This window comes from Lepidochelys kempii, chromosome 2, assembly GCF_965140285.1.
Source record: "Lepidochelys kempii isolate rLepKem1 chromosome 2, rLepKem1.hap1, whole genome shotgun sequence".
Classification (NCBI taxonomy): domain Eukaryota; kingdom Metazoa; phylum Chordata; order Testudines; family Cheloniidae; genus Lepidochelys; species Lepidochelys kempii.
In genome coordinates, this window is record NC_136381.1 from 266,861,186 (window position 1) to 266,880,230 (window position 19,045).

At 47.2% G+C, this 19,045-nt stretch overlaps 1 protein-coding gene, 1 long non-coding RNA gene and 3 other non-coding genes across 8 annotated transcripts in view; 4 read left to right on the plus strand and 1 right to left on the minus strand.

The window, feature by feature from the left end:
- The window catches only part of CCM2 (CCM2 scaffold protein), a 90,348-nt gene extending 84,270 nt beyond the window's left edge, over positions 1-6,078 (minus strand). For all 3 annotated transcript variants that reach the window (XR_012157670.1, XM_073334891.2, XM_073334890.2), the window contains exon 1: positions 5,823-6,078. Coding sequence is in view for 2 of the 3 variants with exons in the window: in XM_073334891.2 (XP_073190992.1) it covers positions 5,823-5,852 (30 nt within the window). In the remaining variant the exon portion in view is untranslated. The remainder of the gene's footprint in view (positions 1-5,822) is intronic.
- A 3,080-nt stretch (positions 6,079-9,158) lies between these two features.
- On the plus strand, positions 9,159-17,357 carry LOC140907896 (uncharacterized). 2 transcript variants are annotated; one of them, XR_012157672.2, is made up of 6 exons: positions 9,159-9,231; positions 10,438-10,505; positions 11,860-11,923; positions 12,825-12,892; positions 13,598-13,707; positions 15,213-17,357. It is a non-coding gene; the product is annotated as an uncharacterized LOC140907896 (long non-coding RNA). The 2 variants fall into 2 exon arrangements; XR_012157671.2 differs by having other exon boundaries at positions 13,640-13,707.
- On the plus strand, positions 10,591-10,724 carry LOC140908000 (small nucleolar RNA SNORA9). Its single transcript, XR_012157711.1, has one exon. It is a non-coding gene; the product is annotated as a small nucleolar RNA SNORA9 (small nucleolar RNA).
- Positions 12,978-13,112, plus strand: LOC140907999 (small nucleolar RNA SNORA9). The gene has a single exon (XR_012157710.1). It is a non-coding gene; the product is annotated as a small nucleolar RNA SNORA9 (small nucleolar RNA).
- Positions 14,689-14,826, plus strand: LOC140908001 (small nucleolar RNA SNORA9). The gene has a single exon (XR_012157712.1). It is a non-coding gene; the product is annotated as a small nucleolar RNA SNORA9 (small nucleolar RNA).
- Positions 17,358-19,045: the final 1,688 nt, after the last annotated feature.

Here is a 19,045-nt window from a genome sequence, read left to right on the forward strand (position 1 = left end):
ACTTGTGAGACAGCCTGTCAGACCCAGATGACCACCTGTCTGGAGACTGTTATGTAGTATCTACAGTGTTTTCAGTGTAATATTTCTGCCAACAGTATAGTGTCTTGTTTCATATTTGTTCCTGTGGTTAGAACAATAATGTTTATTTTAATTTTGGGAGAGTTTCTTAAGAGAGGAGGGAATGTGGTGTTTAGATGTTGCTTGTAATTATTAGAATTGGGAGCACAGGCTGTTGGGAGTCTGAAAGGACAGGAAACAGGAAGGAAGGGGGAGGGAGTTAAGAGGCTGGGAGAGAGCTACAGAGGGTGCAGCAGCAGCTTGGTAAAGAGGCTTCCACTTTGAAAATAAAGTCCTGGTGAAGCTTGTTAGTACCTTGCCTGGTTGATACAACAAAATTGCATATCAGCAAGGAGATTTTTCCATGTGACTAAGTTAGATTGCCTGCTAGAATTGTTTTTGCATCTCCTTCCTTGTCAATACATTTCATATTGCAGTCTAACTGATGCTTCTATATGTACTTAAGGGTGATCATGATGGTGGTTTGATTTCTTGAGCAAGGTTGCATTTTCAAGATGTGTTTTTTCTCCTAGCAAAAACAGAGTAACTTTCACCTTCATTGTAACTTTCATGTCACACAGACATTTATATAAAACAGTTCTACATAAAAATGATTAGCTTAGCTTATTTTTCAGTCCTTGGAGTGTAGAATCCATTAGTTTCTCCATCTAAAATGTAATATATGTGAAGGCTGCTGATCAATATCGGGAGTGAGTGATTAGACAGGATGAATGTCTGAATCAACACATCTCATGTTGTAGTCAGGGGAAAGCATTTCATTACTTCAGTTCATTTAAACTGTAAACATGGTCAAGACTTAGGTAGCAAGATAAAAAGGATTCCTGCTTCTCCAGCTCCAGAAAATGTGTGTAAATTCTACAGTGTCACGGTATGCTATTGAATGATACTGTCTATTGAAGTGGGAAATCAGAGCATGAATTTGATCCTGCAAGTGAGAGGTCTTTTCAATCACTGCAAGGGCAGTGTTGTTGCAAAAACAAACTCCTGTCCCAGGCCTTCCTGCAACTATACAGTAGTTTTAATCAAGAGCATTTTTGGGGAGTCAAAAAGATGTGCAAAGATCAATGACTGTGTCATAAGAACAACTGAAAGGCAAATAACTGAACTGAAAGTTTGGAATTTTTTAACCTAACCTCACCTTCAAATGGTGCACAAGATGGGTTATTTAATAAGGAAAGATTGAAGTACTTTCTCCGGAATATAATTTCTTCAGACACAACCTGCAGGTTTATTAAAACCAGATGCTGCAAGTGACTAAAGAGGAAATATTAAAAGTCAGAGCTAGAAGAATCAACACTGGCATTAATGCAAAATGGTTGGTCATAGATGAGAAACAGTTAATGTTACAAGCACATACATGGGGAGAGGAAACATTCCCATTTTGTACTATTGCTTCTCCAGCAGCAAACAAAACTACAAAGTGTCAGTTTCTGAAGATGTGAGCATATCACAAGGTCTTTAAATTTACTCAAACAAAACTTCTCAGGTGAAATCATCCTGAGCATGAGACAGGTTCTCAGCCATTTTTCCAAGAAGGGTTAAATAATACCACCGAACAGTTTTAATGCATGTTTTGGAAGTTCAGGAGCTTACCTGCTGTGGGACTGAAGAGAACTGATGCCTGAACTTCCCAAGGACTATAGAATTCTCAGAGTATCTACATTTCCATCCTCGAAGCTTCCATAAGTATCAATATTTGCACTGAGGACTGATCAAAATACAGCACACATTCAGCATGAGGGGCTCTGCAGAGAAGTTTGTAAAAGCAACTGAAGGGTTCAAACAGACTTAATGGAGTACAGGCTGGTAACACTTGCTGCGGTATTGGTAAAATCTAGATCGACCTAGTAAGAACTGGACCACCACAAGGACAGGAGAGGAGCAACAGAACCTTTCTTCCAGTTGCTCCTATGATCCTAAACACAAAGATAATCTGATGAGCCCAAAATAGAAAGAGGCCATTGAAACATAGCTGCTGGAATCCAAGCCTGAGGTCATCCCTTCTCCTAGCATTTAACTGGAGATCCAGATATCTACCCAAATCTGTTCGCCAAGGAGGTTGTCACATTTTGTTGCCATCCAAATGGTGGAAGATTGTGAAGTCACTCAAGACAAGATAGTTGCATTCAAGTGTCAGCTTTTTACAAGATTTGAACCCTTATGCAACCAACTCAACATCCATCATATTTGGATGGCTGTGGATGATATTCAGAATTAAATTAAGTGTTGAAAAAAGCAAATAAGCAACAAAAGCTGTAGGTCTAGCTAGTCAAACTGGGGAGTGTTAGCTTTTCTACAGCATTTCAAGCTTTCCATTTTGAAAATGTACCATTTGTTCCACGAATATGAGTATGATGTTTCAACTGCATGCTGTGTGCTTACAAGACAGCCTGTTTTCACTCAGATGGGATTCTCCCCAACAAGAAATTTTAATGACCAATCTGAATTTCTGGGTTTAAACCATTTAAAGTCCAACCAGACTTTAAATGGTTTAAACCCAGAAATTCAGATTGCCACATAATGTTTGAGCAAAGGTCATTAAAATTTCTTGTCGGGGAGAATCCCATCTAGATGTGTAGTAGGTCATAAGATGCCTGTCTATGCTGGTCAAGGAAGCCATTCTAGCAACCAAATATGCATCTAGTACCATTTCAACTTTACAGGGGCCCTAGTTTATGGCATTTTAAAGCTGCTTCATATGCTGTAATGAGATTTTATAGTGCATCCTCTCTTGTCCTTAAGATCCTACTCAGTTCCTCGCTACTGTATCTAGGCTTGAGTGGCTACCTTGCAATAGTAAAGCTGATAAAAGGCAATGGAACGCACACAGAATGTAGCTTCAGAAGGGTACAATATGGTCATAGGACAACACCCTACAGACCAGAACACTAGTTTTGTTAACCAACACTATGATCTCTAAAGAAATAACCTTACCTTGGGGGGTTAAAATACTGAATACAGCTCAAGAGCATTTCCAGACACTACAAGTACCCCCATTTAGAAAGACAGCATGTGACTTGTAACATTAAGAGTCTTGCGCTAGCACTGATCATTTCCTGGATTATTTCTGCGAAGGTTTTCCTCACTCTCCCTCTTCACCAGAAGAGTTTTAACAAGTGCAGAAGTGACCAGATTGAGGTGTTTTCTCTGTGCTTTAAACAGCTTTTTTTTTTTTTTTTGGGGGGGGGGGGGGGGAGAAAAGCTCAAAATAATTTATATTCAGCCTTTGAGTATTAATGTTACATATAGAATACTATAAAGGGAAAGCAATCAAGTGGCAGGAGCACAAAAATAGGAGACAGGGCTCAGATTCTGTTCCCAGCTCTGCCACTTACTTTCTGTAGGACCTTTGGCAAGTCACTTAACCTGTTTCTCAGTTTCCCCATCTGAAAGGAAGATCTCTCTATTTTACAGGGATGTCATGAGGTTTGTTTGTAAAATGCTTTTAGATTAGAATGAAATGACCTATTAGTGCAGAATGTAAAGTGAAATATTACTTGATTTGAGTTTGGAATGACTTTAGAATTCCAGATTGGCAGGAAACGTTAGTTTCTAGACACGTTAACACCCTGGTCACTAATGAGGAGCATCTGCATATTTCATTGGGAAACTCTGCTGCCACCTTCTGAAATAATGGTTACTGCAGGTATCTACACTCAATAACTTGTCATAACTGTGGAAAAACATCATAAGCCTGAGGCATAATTGTTTCCCTCTTCCTGGTCACTTAGATGCCATGGTCAACAGGGTCTTCACTATTGCTCTGAACAGCACATATGCTAGTATTAAAGAGACAAGATGGGTAAGGCAATACCTTTTATTGGACCAGTGTTCCAGCTTACACAGAGCTCTTCTTCAGGTCTGGGAAAGGTACTAAGAGTGTCATAGCTAAATACAAGTAAAGTTTGATCTCTTTCACCCTCCCACCCCAAAACACTGGGCTAATTTGACAGCATTAAAAGCCAAGACTTTCCATCCCAAGTCAGTGCTAAGTTAGGTTTGCTTAAGGTTTCACTTAAACAGCCACCCTATCTTTGTGGGAGTTACACCCTTAGTTTTTTTCCCCATTTTTTTTTTTAAAGGTATGGGGAGTTACAGTAACAGGTTACAACACAGATGAAGTACAGTGCTCTTGTAGGATAATACAGTTTTAAGACATCTTGGCATTAATTGACTGTCCTGTTGGCAGTTTCAGCAAAGAGGCACAAAGACTAAGCTATCCTCTGACCCTTAGAAGTGGTCTCTAGGTGTTTGGTGACATTGGTGAAGCAGTGTGGAGAGACTTGTACTGCTGCTGTACTTGGTCTAGAGGATTGCATTCTCCAGGGCTCTCAAGTTGGCACCTTTCACGAGCACTATAGCCACACAGAAAGAAAACATGTCTTTTCTGAAACTGAACTGCAAGTCTGAGTCTAGACTTTATCTAGAGAGACCATGAAAAATGGAAGTCATAGTACAAATCTAATGCTGTATTCTAAAGACCCTTCTAAAACTACTACATAGACAAGGCCCTCTATGAGCAGTCATGGTTTTATGAAAATGCTGAATTGGGTATTTACAATAATTAGGTCAATCTACCTCATTAACTCAAACATACAGACTTGCAAGAATAGTGGCATAGTTTCCAGCTCTTTCATTAAATCCAATTAGGAAAATTATTAATTGCAAGTGTTAGCTAGCACCATACTCTTGGGAAGTACCAGTCTCAAGAGCATAAGGCACTTCACAGGGAAAGAAAAAAACCACCACACACACACCCCCCATTAGAAAGGTGTAACATTCACATGGCATTTCAGCCACATATAAGGTATTGTAATCTAAACAGGTAAGGGTCCCATGCAGTCTCCTGTGCCATCACAGATTACTTCCATTGCAGGCATGTGACAGCTCTTAGCTGTGATTTTGCTATGTATCCACTTGTTGCTTTGTTCTGTCCAAGCATCTGTACAAGTCCCATTCACCTGGGAGACAGACTCCCACAAGCAAGGTTCATTTAAAGGAAGATTTTTAGCTCTTTCCATTTTGCAAGAACAGGTTTGGGGGGCTTTAGGTCACTCATCCCCACCAGTGGGTCATTCATAGGGCCCCAGCTGGGAGTGCAGCCATGGAGCAAGCCTGGCCAGGGCCAGATCGGGCTTGAGAGCAGCCTGGGGCATATGAGGGCAGTGAGAAATAGGCTTCATGCACTGGAGAAAGGGGGGGACAGCCTGGAGAGACTAAGGGGGAGAGAGAGAGAGAAAGGAAGTGCACCCTCCACGAGAGGCACTAATCCCTGCTGCCTCAGGGGCAGTGATGGGGAGGGGAAAGGTACAGGAGCAGGGCTGGGTGGGTAGGGGGGGCAGCCTCAGGCTAGGGAGAGGGAGGATACAGCAGCCTTGGGATAACGTTGGGCAGCGTCAGGGGAGGGTTAGCAGACCCGAGATACGGGAGGGCAGCGCCAGCCTGGGGAGAGGAGGGAATACAGCCGCCATGGGGCAGAGGGCGGCCGAGTCAGAGCCCCCGGGGGGGGGGGGCCGCCGTGGAGGAGATCACAGCTTAGGGGGAGGGGCAGCAGTGTCGGCCCCTCCACTCTGGGTTGCGCGGGGGCCGGCGACAGGGCCAGGGCGGGTCCAGCCACAGCCCAGGAGGAAGCGTCAGCGCAGCCTGGGGGCTCCGGACCTGGGCACAGCCCCCGGGGAGCAGGGGACGCGGCCCGGGACGGGTGGCTAGAGCGGCCTGGGGGAGGGTCCCGGCCCGGCTCTCACCTTCTTGCCCTTCTTGCCCTCATCCTCCATGTCTCAGGCGGGGGGCGGCCCCGGGCTCCTGCTGCCTCCTGCGGCCCCGGCCCCCCGGGGGCATCCCCGCCCCGTCGGCGGCCGGCCGAGCGCCCCCTCACCGGGCGGCCATGGACGGCCCGCGCCCCGCCAGCCGCGCTCCCTCCCGCCAGCCCCGGCCGCCACCGCCGCCGACTCAGCAGCCGCGGCAACAACTTTTCAATCCTGCCGCCATCTTGGGCGTCGACTTCCCGGCGTGCTCAGCGCGGGGCCGGCGCTCCCCTCCCTGCGGCCGGAGGGCTGACGTCAGTCCTCCCAGAAAGGAAGGGGGGGGGACAGCGCATGTGCGGAGCGTCGAGAGGGAGGGAGTCAACAGAGATGCGCATGCGCTATATCCTCAGTCCTCCCCGCCCCCGCAGGGGCGGCTGTTGTGGCTGACACCCCCCAACACACACACACCCACCCCTGCCCTGCCTCCTCCATGCCCAGCGTAGCCCTTCACCCATCCCCCCACCTGGGGGCTGGGCCCTTCTCCCCTGACTCCCATCCAGACCCCCCAAGCTGCTGCTTCAGTGCCCCCCCGCCCCCCCCGGCTGCAGCCCCTTAGCCTGGCCCCACAGAATCCAGGGGGCTGGGTAAAGCCGCAGGGGCGCGAGGAGCAGGCTCAGCTCTGCGGGCTGGTGCGGTGGCCTGGAGCCAGAGAGCAGGGCGTGGGTCCCCGGCCTAGCCCAGCGCAACGCCAACCCAGAGTCTGAGCCAGGCCCTTGGCTCAGCACATCAGCTTTATACCTGCCCCAGAAAACTAGGGCAGCCCATCAGTACCCCCCCTTGCATCCCTGCCCCAAGGATCTCTAAAAAAGAACAGGAAGATTTGTGGCACCTTAGAGACTAACCAATTTATTTGAGCATAGCTTTCGTGAGCTACAGCTCACTTCATCGGATGCATGCAGTGGGAAATACAGTGGGGAGATTTAAATACACAGAGAACATGAAACAATGGGTGTTACCATACACACTGTAACGAGAGGTTTCAGAGTAACAGCCGTGTTAGTCTGTATTCGCAAAAAGAAAAGGAGTACTTGTGGCACCTTAGAGACTAACCAATTTATTAGAGCATAAGCTTTTGTGAGCTACAGCTTATGCTCTAATAAATTGGTTAGTCTCTAAGGTGCCACAAGTACTCCTTTTCTTTTTACTGTAACGAGAGTGATCACTTAAGGTGAGCTATTACCAGCAGGAGGGGACGGACCTTTCCTAGTGATAATCAAGGTGGGCCATTTCCAGCACTTTACCAGAACAGTAGGAGGGGAAAGAAACAAGGAGAAATAGTTTTACTTTGTGTAATGACACATCCATTCCCAGTCTTTATTCAAGCCTAAGTTAATTGTATCCAGTTTGCAAATTAATTCCCTACAGGCAGCTACTTTACTGGCTGCTCACCTGAATCACCCTGCTCCAGCTGTCCACATCCTCCCTGTCCATGGTCTCCTGCAGGGGCCTTCCCCCTCCTTGCATCTCTTTCTCCAACTGAGCCACTTGCTGGCTTTTAGAATCACCTGCTCTCTCACTGATCTCAGTCTCAGCTGAGAGGCAGTTTGTCTCTCAAGGTGAGGCTGGGCCCAGCTCCTGTTACAGAGCCAGCCACCCTGTGACCCCGGGTAGTTAATTTACAGGCCCTTTGCCTTCAGTAAATGTGATGGGTTGCATGGCCCAGCAACTGTCCAAGCCAAAGCCACATAGGAACTGTTGCCAATTTGCACACTTTGATCACAAGTCTTACGATATTCGATGGCATGTGATTATGGGAGAATTTCAGCTTTTGTTTTTAAAAGTCTAGCAGATAAAAGCTTGCCACTATGAACCCTGAAAGCTCAAAAAACCAAAGACACCTCATTGTTAAAAAAATCATGATTTTAAGCCAATCTCACGATTTGCAAACCAGTGTCATGATTTTTGTTCACTTAAGTTTGGCAATATTGTATAAGGGGCAAAAAACAGAGCTTTGTAGCTGTTTGCTATCTTAGGTGGTTTGTAGACCTCTTGTAACCTGTACATTGAAATGCTGGATTAAGTTGATAAAGATAAGAGTGTAATAAAACCTAACAGTTTTCAGGTTTAAGCTTCTAGTTTGGTTACAGAACATTTATTTAATAGAGGACCACCAGGCGACACTATGAATGATACAATCAAAGTTTATAAAAAAGAAAAATAATTAATTAAGCAAGCACGCAATTACTACTTACACAGTACTATGATTATACTCACACTCAAAGATGAAATGGTGTATCAATGAGTGATCCGTCCACTGACAACAGAATGATGTACAGCCATATCCAGGAACTTAACAATACCCTTTGCATGTTCATTGAAGCTCTCCTGAAATTTAGCAAAACTACTCCTTTTATACTTTATTATAATATTAATTAACATTAAACTGCCCTTTACCATCATTATATTTCTGCCACCTTCTTATTGGCTCTTTACATTACACATGATTTAAATTAACCAATTTATTTGAGCATGAGCTTTCGTGAGCTACAGCTCACTTCATCTGATGAAGTGAGCTGTAGCTCACAAAAGCTCATGCTCAAATAAATTGGTTAGTCTCTAAGGTGCCACAAGTCCTCCTTTTCTTTTTGTGAATACAGACGAACACGGCTGTTACTCTGAAACCTGTCATTATTTAAATTAACATCTGCACCAATGTCCTTCCCATACTATCAATATAGATATTTGAATGAAACATTCACAATTCTCAAAAATACTGATTAAATACCTTGTTTAACTCAGTTATAACCAAAACAAAATGGTAACATAACCCTGGATCATGGCTTTGCTAACTCTTACTTTCCCATAACACTCTGTCCCCAATTTATCTTTAACTTTTCTCACACTAGCAACTTCAGTTTCGCATACCCCTGCACGCTTGGGCTAACTTAGACCTCAAAACCTAACTTCTAGTTCTTTCTTAACCCAAGCCACCCTATAGGATTCAGCCACAAACCTGCAAAAAGTTGCACAGGTCAGGTGCCTAACTTCACCACTGTGCGTGGCGGGCGGGGGGTGTCAGTGCTAACGAGGCCAATTCAGTTAGGGTGGATGTGGCCCATTCCCAGCAGTTGACAAGAAGGGGTGAGTATCAACAGAGGGAAAATTATTTTTTGTAGTGACCTAGCCAGTCCCAGTCTACTAGGTGCATCAATTATGTGCCTCGCTGCTCGCCCGAGCCCTACCTCCTCCCCGCCGCTAGGTGACAGCATCGCCCCGCAAAGGAAGTCGGGGGGGCGGAGTTGGGGGAGGGACGCGCTGATGAGCCGACACACGCGCCGGGGAGACTAGTGCGCAGACGCAGAAGACATGGCGGCCGAGGTCGGGCGTCGCGGCTGCGGCGGCGGCGCTGGTGAGTTTCTAATCCGCCTCCATCCGGGGCCTGCGCTGCCCTGGGAGCCCCGGGCGGGCGCAGGCTGTGGCCGCCCGCTGTGCTGCGTTGGTGGTGGGGAAGTCGGGGGCTGTGCCCTGGGTTCAGCCCCACGTGGAGGTGAGAGAAGATTCGGTGCCACCCCCCCCCACCCCCGGGGCTATATGGGGACTACAAGTCCCAGGAGACAGCGTTCCGTACTGAGCCCTGCTGTCGCTGCAGCTGGGGGCGCGGTGCATGTCGGGAGCTGTAGTCTTGGAGAGGCGGCTGCACGTGTGCTGCTGCCGGTGAGGGCACCCCTGGCAGGGCAGCGCGCCCGTCTCCGCGGGGTCTGACCCTTCCTTCCGGGTGGGCACGCCCCGGGCTGTGCAGCATGGGCCTTGCTGCGCCGGGGGCCCCGGGCACGGGGCTGGCGAGGGACCCGCGGGGGGATCTGGGGCAGCGGGTGGCTCGGATCGGTGCCCCAGCCGCCGTGAGCAGCGTGGCCCGTGAGCTGTATGGGCCTCACGCCCTATTTGCTGCTGTATAAGGGATAGTCTCACTCAAAGGCATTGCCCAGCCTGGGGGGGATCGTGGTCTAAGCATCAGGCTTCAGCGATCACGATGCAAATCCCAGCAGAGCGGTTCCGCTCCCTACTCTCCAGGCAGATCAGCTGATCTCTGTGCAGGTTAATGTGTGCCTCCTTCAGACAGTGCCACAGAACTAACCCTCTCCTGGTAACAGGCTGGGGCTGCCCTGATTCCACTGTTGCCTGCTCCATAGTCTCACTCGCTTTAGGGTGGCTGCCTGCCTTAGAAGTGAGTGATGCATGAGTGGTTTGTAAAAGACTTTGAGTCGACACGGGTATAAATATCTCAGAAGCATCCTATGACCAACCTGCCTGGTTAAAAGAAAAGGAGTACTTGTGGCATCTTAGAGACTAACCAATTTATTTCAGCATAAGCTTTTGTGAGCTACAGCTCGCTTCATCGGATTCATTCAGCTGCAGCTGAATTGGATGCTGTAGCTCACAAAAGCTTATGCTGAAATAAATTGGTTAGTCTCTAAGGTGCCACAAGTACTCCTTTTTGCGAATACAGACTAACACAGCTGCTACTCTGAAACCTGCCTGGTTAAGTAGATTCTCCATCATCTTCCGCTAAATAATCTGATTTTTTTTTTTTCTCTTCTCATTTTCCTGCCTGTAGAAATGATCTCCAGTCCATGGTTGGAGTGGCTGGGTCTGAGGAGTGCACAATGCTGCTGAGCTAGAAAGGTAAAAATTTCTGTGGGTTTGAACTGCATCAAAGAAATTAAACCTGCCAGATCAGTCTTCCCCAGTTCCTTTGACTGCCCCATGTGAGCAAGCCTTCCAGCATGGCTGGGTCTGTGGTGACTCTGTTCATTCCTGTAGTGCTTGCGAGAGCAGCCTGAGATGGTTTGAGGCCTCACTCTGCTCCTTTTCAGAGTGAGGTTATAGAAATTTCAGACAGGCCGAATCAGGAGTCCAAATCGCATGAAGGCAGAACCACACAGAGCCTTTAAACATGCATGACCAGCCCTTAACCTGGCCTCCCAGTGTCTGCCTCACCCGGTGATCTGTGAGCATAAGGTAGTGTGAAAAGCCGTGAGGCATGAACAATGTTTATTGCATAAGGATGGTCATACTTAGGTCAGAGAAGGGAGTTACCTTACAAACGGAGAACCAGTGTTGACAAGGCCAGTTCAGTCTACCACATCCACCCTGACTGAATTGACCTTGTCAACTTAACTCCATTCTCTTCGTGTGCCAGTATATTTATGCCTGTATCTGTAATTTTTACTCCATGCATCTGAATAAGTGGGGGGGGGGGGGTTTACCCACAAAAGCTTATGCCCAAGTAAATCTGTTAGTCTTTGAGGTGCCACCGGACTCCTCATTGTTTTTGTGGATACAGACTAACACAAGTACCCCTCTGATACTTTTCTGAACCCTGTTATAGTCTTAGCCTTCACTACGTCCTCTGGCAAAGAGTTCCATGGGTTGACTGTGCGTTGTATGAAGAAATACTTCCTTGTTTGTTTGTTCTAAACCTGCTGCCTATTAATTTCATTCAGTGGCCCCCAGTTCTTGTGGTATGGGAAGGAGTAAATAACACTTCCTTCTTTACTTTCTTCACACCAGTCATGATTTTATAGACCTCTATCATATCCCCCCTTAGTCGTCTCTTTTCCAAGCTGAAAAGTCCCAGTTTTATTAATCTCTCCTCATAAGGCAGCCGTTCCGGACCCCTAATAATTTTTGTTGCCCTTTTCTGGACCTTTTCCGAGTCCACTATAACTTGTTTGAGTTGGGGGAACCGCGTCAGCACGCAGTATTGCAGGTGTGGGCGTGCCATGGATTTATAAAGCAGCAGTATGATATTTTCTGTCTTATTATCTGTCCTTTTCTTAATGATTCCCAACATTCCATAGCAAAACCTGTGCCCTCCTTTAGTCTCCTGCAGCCACTTTCAATCTGGATTATTGTGTGAGGATTTGTAGGACAGATTCTTGCACTCGTAATTTTTTGCTGCACAATAACATATAATAAATTTCCATGTCTAAAGTTGCATTTATGGTGTTACCACATCTTGTCTTCCTGCCTGCAGCTTGTGGCTTCCCTGTCTCTGCGCTGGTCACATGGAACCGCTCATGCTTTGGAAAGTGGAACTGGTACGTAAGCTAAAAACCAAAATAGTTCTGGGCTGAAATGTCTGATCTTCTCTCCTCACCCCCATTCCCAGACCTGTCTTGGAGAAACCAGAGTGTCGCAAACGCAACACCCACTTTAAAAGAACCTAAACAAACCCTTGGAGATTGATGAGCAGAGATGGAGCTGTACTCCCCTGAACAAAACAGAGCCTTGCACGTTGATACCTGCCAGAAAAAAAGGGCAAGGCAGTGCAAGGAGTGGGCCTAAAATCCAGCTGTCGTTTGGTGCTGGTATTTCTGTTCAGCACGTTGTCTTTGGCCAGGCTGTCAAAGTCTGATCTCTGCATCTTACAAGTTAACATGGCTGGGTTGGACTGTGGCTGGATGGGAGATGTCCAAAAGAAACCCCAGAATGGTGTCAGCTCAGTCAGAACTCTTCAGTAGGTTTTAAACAGTGCCGCAGAATGAAGCTTTGCAGCATATAAAATGTGGATCTGAGGCTTTGACCGCTTGGCATGTCCTCAAGGGGTGGGATCATGTTCTAAGCGTCAGACTTCAGCTGTTACTGTGCAAATCCCAGCAGAGCGGGTTCCGCTCCCTACTCTCAAGCAGGTCAGCTGATCTCTGTACAGGTTAATGTGTGCCTCCTTCAGACAGTGCCACAGAACTAACCCTCTCCTGGTAACAGGTCGGGGCTGCTCTGATTCTACTGTTGCCTGTTCCATAGTCTCACTCGCTTTAGGGTGGCTGCCTGCCTTAGGAGTGAGTGAGGCATGTGTGGCTTATAAAACACTTTGAGATGACATGGGTATAAATATCCCAGAAGCATCCTATGACTGACCTGCCTGGTTAAGTAGATTCTCCATCGTCTTCCACTAAATAATCTGATTTTTTTTTTCTCTTCTCATTTTCCTGCCTGTAGAAATGATCTCCAGTCCGTGGTTGGAGTGGCTGGGCCTGAGGAGTGCACAATGCTGCTGAGCTAGAAAGGTAAAAATTTCTGTGGGTTTGAACTGCATCAAAGAAATTAAACCTGCCAGATCAGTCTTCCCCAGTTCCTTTGACTGCCCCACGTGAGCAAGCCTTCCAGCATGGCTGGGTCTGCGGTGACCCTGTTCATTCCTGTAGTGCTTGCGAGAGCAGCCCTGAGATGGTTTGAGGCCTCGCTCTGCTCCTTTTCAGAGTGAGGTTATAGAAATTTCAGACAGGCTGAATCAGGAGTCCAAATCGCATCAAGGCAGAACCACACAGAGCCTAAAACAGGGGTAGCTAATTATTTTTGTCAAAATTCTTGGTCAAGGTCTAGACTCCAGAGGAAAGTAATAAACAACAAAACAATCCCAGCAGCAACTACATACCACCACCAGTAAATAGAAATATTTTTGGGTCTGTTCAAAAGTGTCTGGCTGTCCAGATTTGACCTGTGGTCCACCTATTGACTACCTCTGCCTAAAATATGCAAAACAAGCCCTTAACCTGGCTTCCCGGTTTCTTCCCAACCCATTCAGGATCTGTGAGCATAAGTTGTATGAAAAGCCGTGAGGCATGAGCAATGTTTATTCCATAGTTCTAAGCCCTCCTTTAGTCTCACATAACCCTTTCATTCTGGGTTATTGTGTTAGGATTCACAGGATGGACCTTGCGCTGGTTATTTTTTGCTCCACATTCACACTTAATACATTTCCATTTCTAAAGCTGCATTTCCGGTGTTACCATATCTTGTCTTCCTGCCTGCAGCTTGTGGCTTCCCTGTCTCTGTGCTGGTCACATGGAAGTGCTCATGCTATGGAAAGTGGAATTATTAGGTAAGCTAAAAACCAGAATAGTTCTGGGCTGAAATGTCTGTTCTTCTCCACACCCCAACCCTATTCCCAGACCTGCCTTGGAGAAACCAGAGTGTCCCAAACCCAACACCCACTTTAAAAAAACAAAAAGAAACCCTTGGAGCTCGATGAGCAGAGATGGGGCCATCTGTGGGAGCTGGATTCCCCTGAACAAAACAGAGCCTTGCATGTTGATACCTGCCAGAAAACAGGGCAAGGCCCTGCAAGGAGTAGGCCTAAAATCCAGCCATTGTGTTTGGTGCTGGCATTTCTATTCAGCACATTGTCTTTGGTCAGACTGACAAAGTCTGATCTCTGCATCTTACAAGTTAAGCATAGCTGGGTTGGACTGTAGCTGGACGGGAGATGTCCAAAAGAAACCCCAGAATGGCGTCAGCTCAGTCAGAACTCTTGAATTGGTTTTGAACAGTGCCCCACAGACTGAGTGATACTTTGCTGCATATAAAATGTGGATCTAAGGCTTTGACCGGTTACAATACAGTAACGGGTTCCATTATGGCACTCCCCTCAGGAGTACGTGATAACCCCAGTGTGCTGGCCAAATTCCACCATGGGGAATTCTGGGAAGGCACAAAGTAACTCTGCCTGTAATTTCAATGAAGTTATTCTTCCCCCAAAGTATTGTATTGCTGATGGAAATTAGCTGCTGCATGTCAGTGCTGCTCGTAGTCCCTGTATAAAATTCACACCCATGTTTGAGTCTTTGGGGTTCAGATGATGCAGCATAAACGCTGTTGATCAATAGAAGTAGGAATCACGAGACTGCAGCCTTAGTTATGTATGCACTGATCTGTACCAATGTCCATATGAATAAATATATCCGCTTGTGAGAGTGTCTGGCTGGCTGATGCCACTTGCCACGGCATCTGTTTCTATTGTTAAATGGTGCTGTTTTCCTTGAATAAGAGGATCTATTGTGTGCATGACAGGTTAAGTTCTTTCCCGCAAGCCTTCCAGCATGGCTGGGTCTGCATTGTGACCCTGCTCATTCCTGTAGAGCTTGCAAGAGCAGACCTGAGATGGTTTGAGGCCTTGTTCTGCTCCCCCTTCGGAGTGAGGTTATAGAAATTTCAGACACTCCTAGGCCGGCGCACAGGAGTGTGGAGATCCTAAAGCAAAGGGAGGGTGATATTCTTTAGAGTGCTTGTAAAGCTGCGGATTGAGTCTGTCTGATGGAGTTATAACCCTTAGATGATCGCTCCTTGTGAAAGGATCCTCTAAAACACCATTTCTCAAATGTGGCCACCAGGGATTTTTTTGCAGCCATGACAGCCTCCAAAGAGCCCCAACAATCACTGAGATGTTAAGTATTAAAGTTGCCTTGTGAATGCCATAAAGTACACTCATGCCCTTCTAAATATTACAGTACAGTGCAGGGAGCACTGAACTACATGGGGTGGTTTTCTTTCAAGTAACAAAGCATATTTATTGGCTAATCACTATGTTTACATCTCGCACTACTGTAGCTCCATAAGCAGCTATTGACCAGCGTCCTCGTCGGCAAGATCACTGCGAGGTGTTTGGGTAGGTTGAGGTTGTTTGTGGCAAATGGCGAAAGAGTTAAAAATGCAAATTGAAAACCTTCCTGATATCCAACAATCAGTGCCAGAAAATGCCCCTGAATGTGATGCAGAGATGGTCCCAGAGGCACAACCTGCTGCTAAGAAAAGCAGAACATGGAAGGAAGAAAATTGAAAATTTCAGGTGCAGTGGGAAACATGGTTTCTTGTGTTTCTGAAGCCATCCAATTCCATTTCTGAGCAAGTTGCAGTGTGTGCTGTTTGTAAGAAAGAAATTCATCAAATTAAAATGTACGCGATGCAACGTCACTGTAACGCTCATGCAGGGGAAGTTGAACAGAATTATCATGGTGAGTTTCAGAGGCGCAAGCTGTTAAATGATGCAAAAACTGAGCTCGAAAGACAACAGCGACGGCCCAGAGATTTTCTGAAGAAAGTGGATCAGATAGACGTGACTACTTTTAAAGGGGCACTACTTTTGGGACAAGCAAGGAAATCTTTCGACAACGGAGAACTCGTGAAGAAAATTGTTCTGGCCGTTCAACCAGAAAATACGCTTTTCAGAGAGCTACCACTGAGCAACGACATGTTACAGAGAAGCACAAGAGATCTAGCGAACTTTCTACAAAACGAAATAGCTGCGAAAGTCTCAGTGAGCCCTTTCTACAGCCTGTGCTTGGTTGAGACCCCTGACGTCGTGAAGAATCCCAAGATAATCGTATGCGTTCACTTTTTTGACTGTGCTCACTGTTGTTTTACCGAAGGCGTTTTATGTCAGGTGAGCCTCACTGATAGGCCAACTGGCAAACAGGTTTTTCAGTGTGTTCAGGGGAGATTGCAGGAGTGCTGGGTTAGATTCGACAATCTGTGCGGCTTGGCAGCTGACGTGGCAGCAGTTATGCAAGGTGCTCAAGCAGAGGTGTTGAACTACTTCCAAGAAAGCTGCCCTCAGAAACTTTTTCTGTTTCCCTGGTTTGCCCACCACGAAGTACTTGCCAGCAAGGCTTCAGTGGAAAGTATGGATGAGGTTGAATCCGTAGTGGAAAAGTGTATCAGTGCTGTGAACGTCAGCCGTGTCCATAAAGAGAGATTCGCAACGCTGTGTGAAACAGACTCTGAGACGCACAAGGTGCTGCTGAATTACAACCTGGTCCATTGGCTTAGTTTGAATGGCAGTGTACAGTGGCTGTTTGAGCTCTGGGGAGAGCTCATTGAGGTTTTGAACACAGTTTCGCCGCGACTGTCCCAAAAGCATCCAGGAGTACATGGTTGTTTGCTCTTTTTGAAAGAGTTTTTACCAAAGCTTGCTTCCTTGAACCTGGAGCTTCAGGTACCTCAGCTAACAATATTTGACCGCATTGAAGTAATTCATACATTCCGAATGACCGTCACTGACATCATCCAGCAGCTACAAGAGAAACGGGACTTTTCTGTTTTTCTGAGCTTAGTGGGTTTCTCAGCTGTCAGGATGAGAGCGTGCAGCGAAAGGTCGGCTTAGCTGTAACCAAATACCTGCATATCATCTTGGAAGATCTTGAAAATTGTTTCAGCGAGGGAAACTTTTTCCATCAGTACACTTTTGTGACAGACCCATTCAGCAATTCCCATTTGGGGTTTTTGGCTGCAGACAAACTAACGGCCTTGCAAGACAGATTAGCTTCCTTTGCCTCCTTGGATTTAAGGAATCTCCAGCATCTCGTGGTGCACATGCGTAATAATGCAAGAATGAAAACCTACTTCAGTCAGCCCGGTGTTACAGTGCAGCAGTTCTGGATCAAAGTGTACCTGTCTGAGGATGCCTACAAGCCTCTAGCTAAAGTTGCTTTGCTTTTCTTGTCCCTGTTTTCAAGTACTGTGCTGTGTGAGAGGGCATTTAGTGCACTCCATTGTCTGAAGAGCAAGTACCAAAACGGCCTCACTGATGCTAATCTGGAAGCTTCCCTTCTAGTTTAACAGGAGACCCGAGATCCTGCAGACTTTCCATTCCAAGAGCCCCTGAACTTTTGCAGGTAGTCTGATCCACACAATGGCTGTATTAATGAAATTAAAGTTCTGGGGTTTATCACCCTATATTGGTAAAGCATAATATAACAGGATCGTTTGTTACTATGATTAGTGCTAGATTGGGTTGCTTTTTGGGGGGGGCGGCAGTCCGTGAAAGAGAAATTTTGGACACACTTGCAGATTTTTTTTCATTATTATCTGGACGTTTATTATGTAAAAACATTTTTAAATGTGGTTCCAAATTGTTGTACCAACATCCACCTTTTACCAAAAAAGCACAGTCCCAACAACAAAAAAGAAAAGAACGCACCAAGCACCTTATCAGTGGTCTATTGTGTTCAGCTCCAGTAAAGGATAGAGGCAGCTCTGCATTATTTTTATTATTGAGTCTGAAGAAGGAGGGGAAAAAACCCCTCTTAAATAAATGTACAATGACTGGGACGTATGTATGTTCATGTTTTTCCTAAAGTTAATTAAGTATTTTAGGAAAAATTGTCAGAGTGGCCATCAGCAAGAGCAATCGGAGCTGCACTCGGAGGCCCGCAGAGCATTTGTTGTGAGAACCCCTGCTCCAGAAAGAGATGGGGCAGGTTAGAGATGGCAAAGATCAGTTGGGCCCCAGGTCCTAGGTTAGTTGGGATCTAGTGGGAAATTGTTCCCTCCACTTGAAGTAATTAGGCTTGCCCCTTCCCTTGAGGAAGATATTCGACAGGCCGCTTGCTGAGAAGCTGGTGCTAGGTCTCTGCACTGCAGTCCAGGAGATCTGCCTTTGATCACCTGTCTCTTGCTTCCTGAGGGGGGCGATGTTGTGGGGGCAGCACCTCCCTCACACTGGTATAGATCTGGGGTGAGGAGCCAGGAACCTCTGAATTTTAATCCCACCTACATGGCTGGCTGTGGGCAGGCCTCTTAGTGTGCCTCAGTTTCCCTTTCTGAACCACTGGGGATAACAGTGCCTTTCTGGGGAGTTGTGGGGATTACCTGATGTCATCTACAACCCCTGGAAGATGGAACACCCGCTGAGCACCTGCTGTAGCAGCCCCTCTGACCTGTTGCCAGAGCAGCATTGAGAGGCTGTGGCATCCTGGCTTCAGTTCCATCTCCGCTGCACAGCTGCCAGTTAAGCCCCGCTCAGGGCTGCGGCGGGGAGATGTCTCTTTCCCCCAGCGCAGACGTGCCACGGCGGGGAGAGGTGCCCCTCCCTGCAGGCTCCAGCGTGGACCTGCCCTGGACTTGCCTCCGCCAGGGGAGAGGAACCCTGGCCCAGGCCCACTGGAGCTGCCAGGGAGAGGAGCCACCGCCCCCCCCCCGCCCACCAGCCCCGACAGAGCTGCCAGCGGGGAGAGCAGCCTGTCCCTGAGCTGCTGCAGTGAGGGGAGTGGGGAATCCTCTTTCCCCGCCGCAGCCCTGGGACAGCCTGCACCCAAACCTCTCATCCTTGGCTCCAGCCCTGAGCCCCCTCCTGCACACCAAACCCCTCATTCCCAGCCCTGAGCCCCCTCCTGCACCCCTAGCCAGAGCCCTTGTGCCCCCAACCCTCTGCCCCAGCCCTGAGCGCCCTCCCACACTCCAGACCCCTCAGTCCCGGTCCCCCCACAGGAAGTGGTGCACAAAACAAAATGAATTCTGCACATGGACACAAAAAGTGAGAGGGAGCGCTGGTCCTGGCCTGCCTGGTGGTGGCCGCCTGGAGCAGCGGGGGAGAGTTGGTCTTTCCTGTTCAGTGAGTTAAGATCACCCTGATGCTGGTCAAAGCTGCAGATGTCTGATGACGG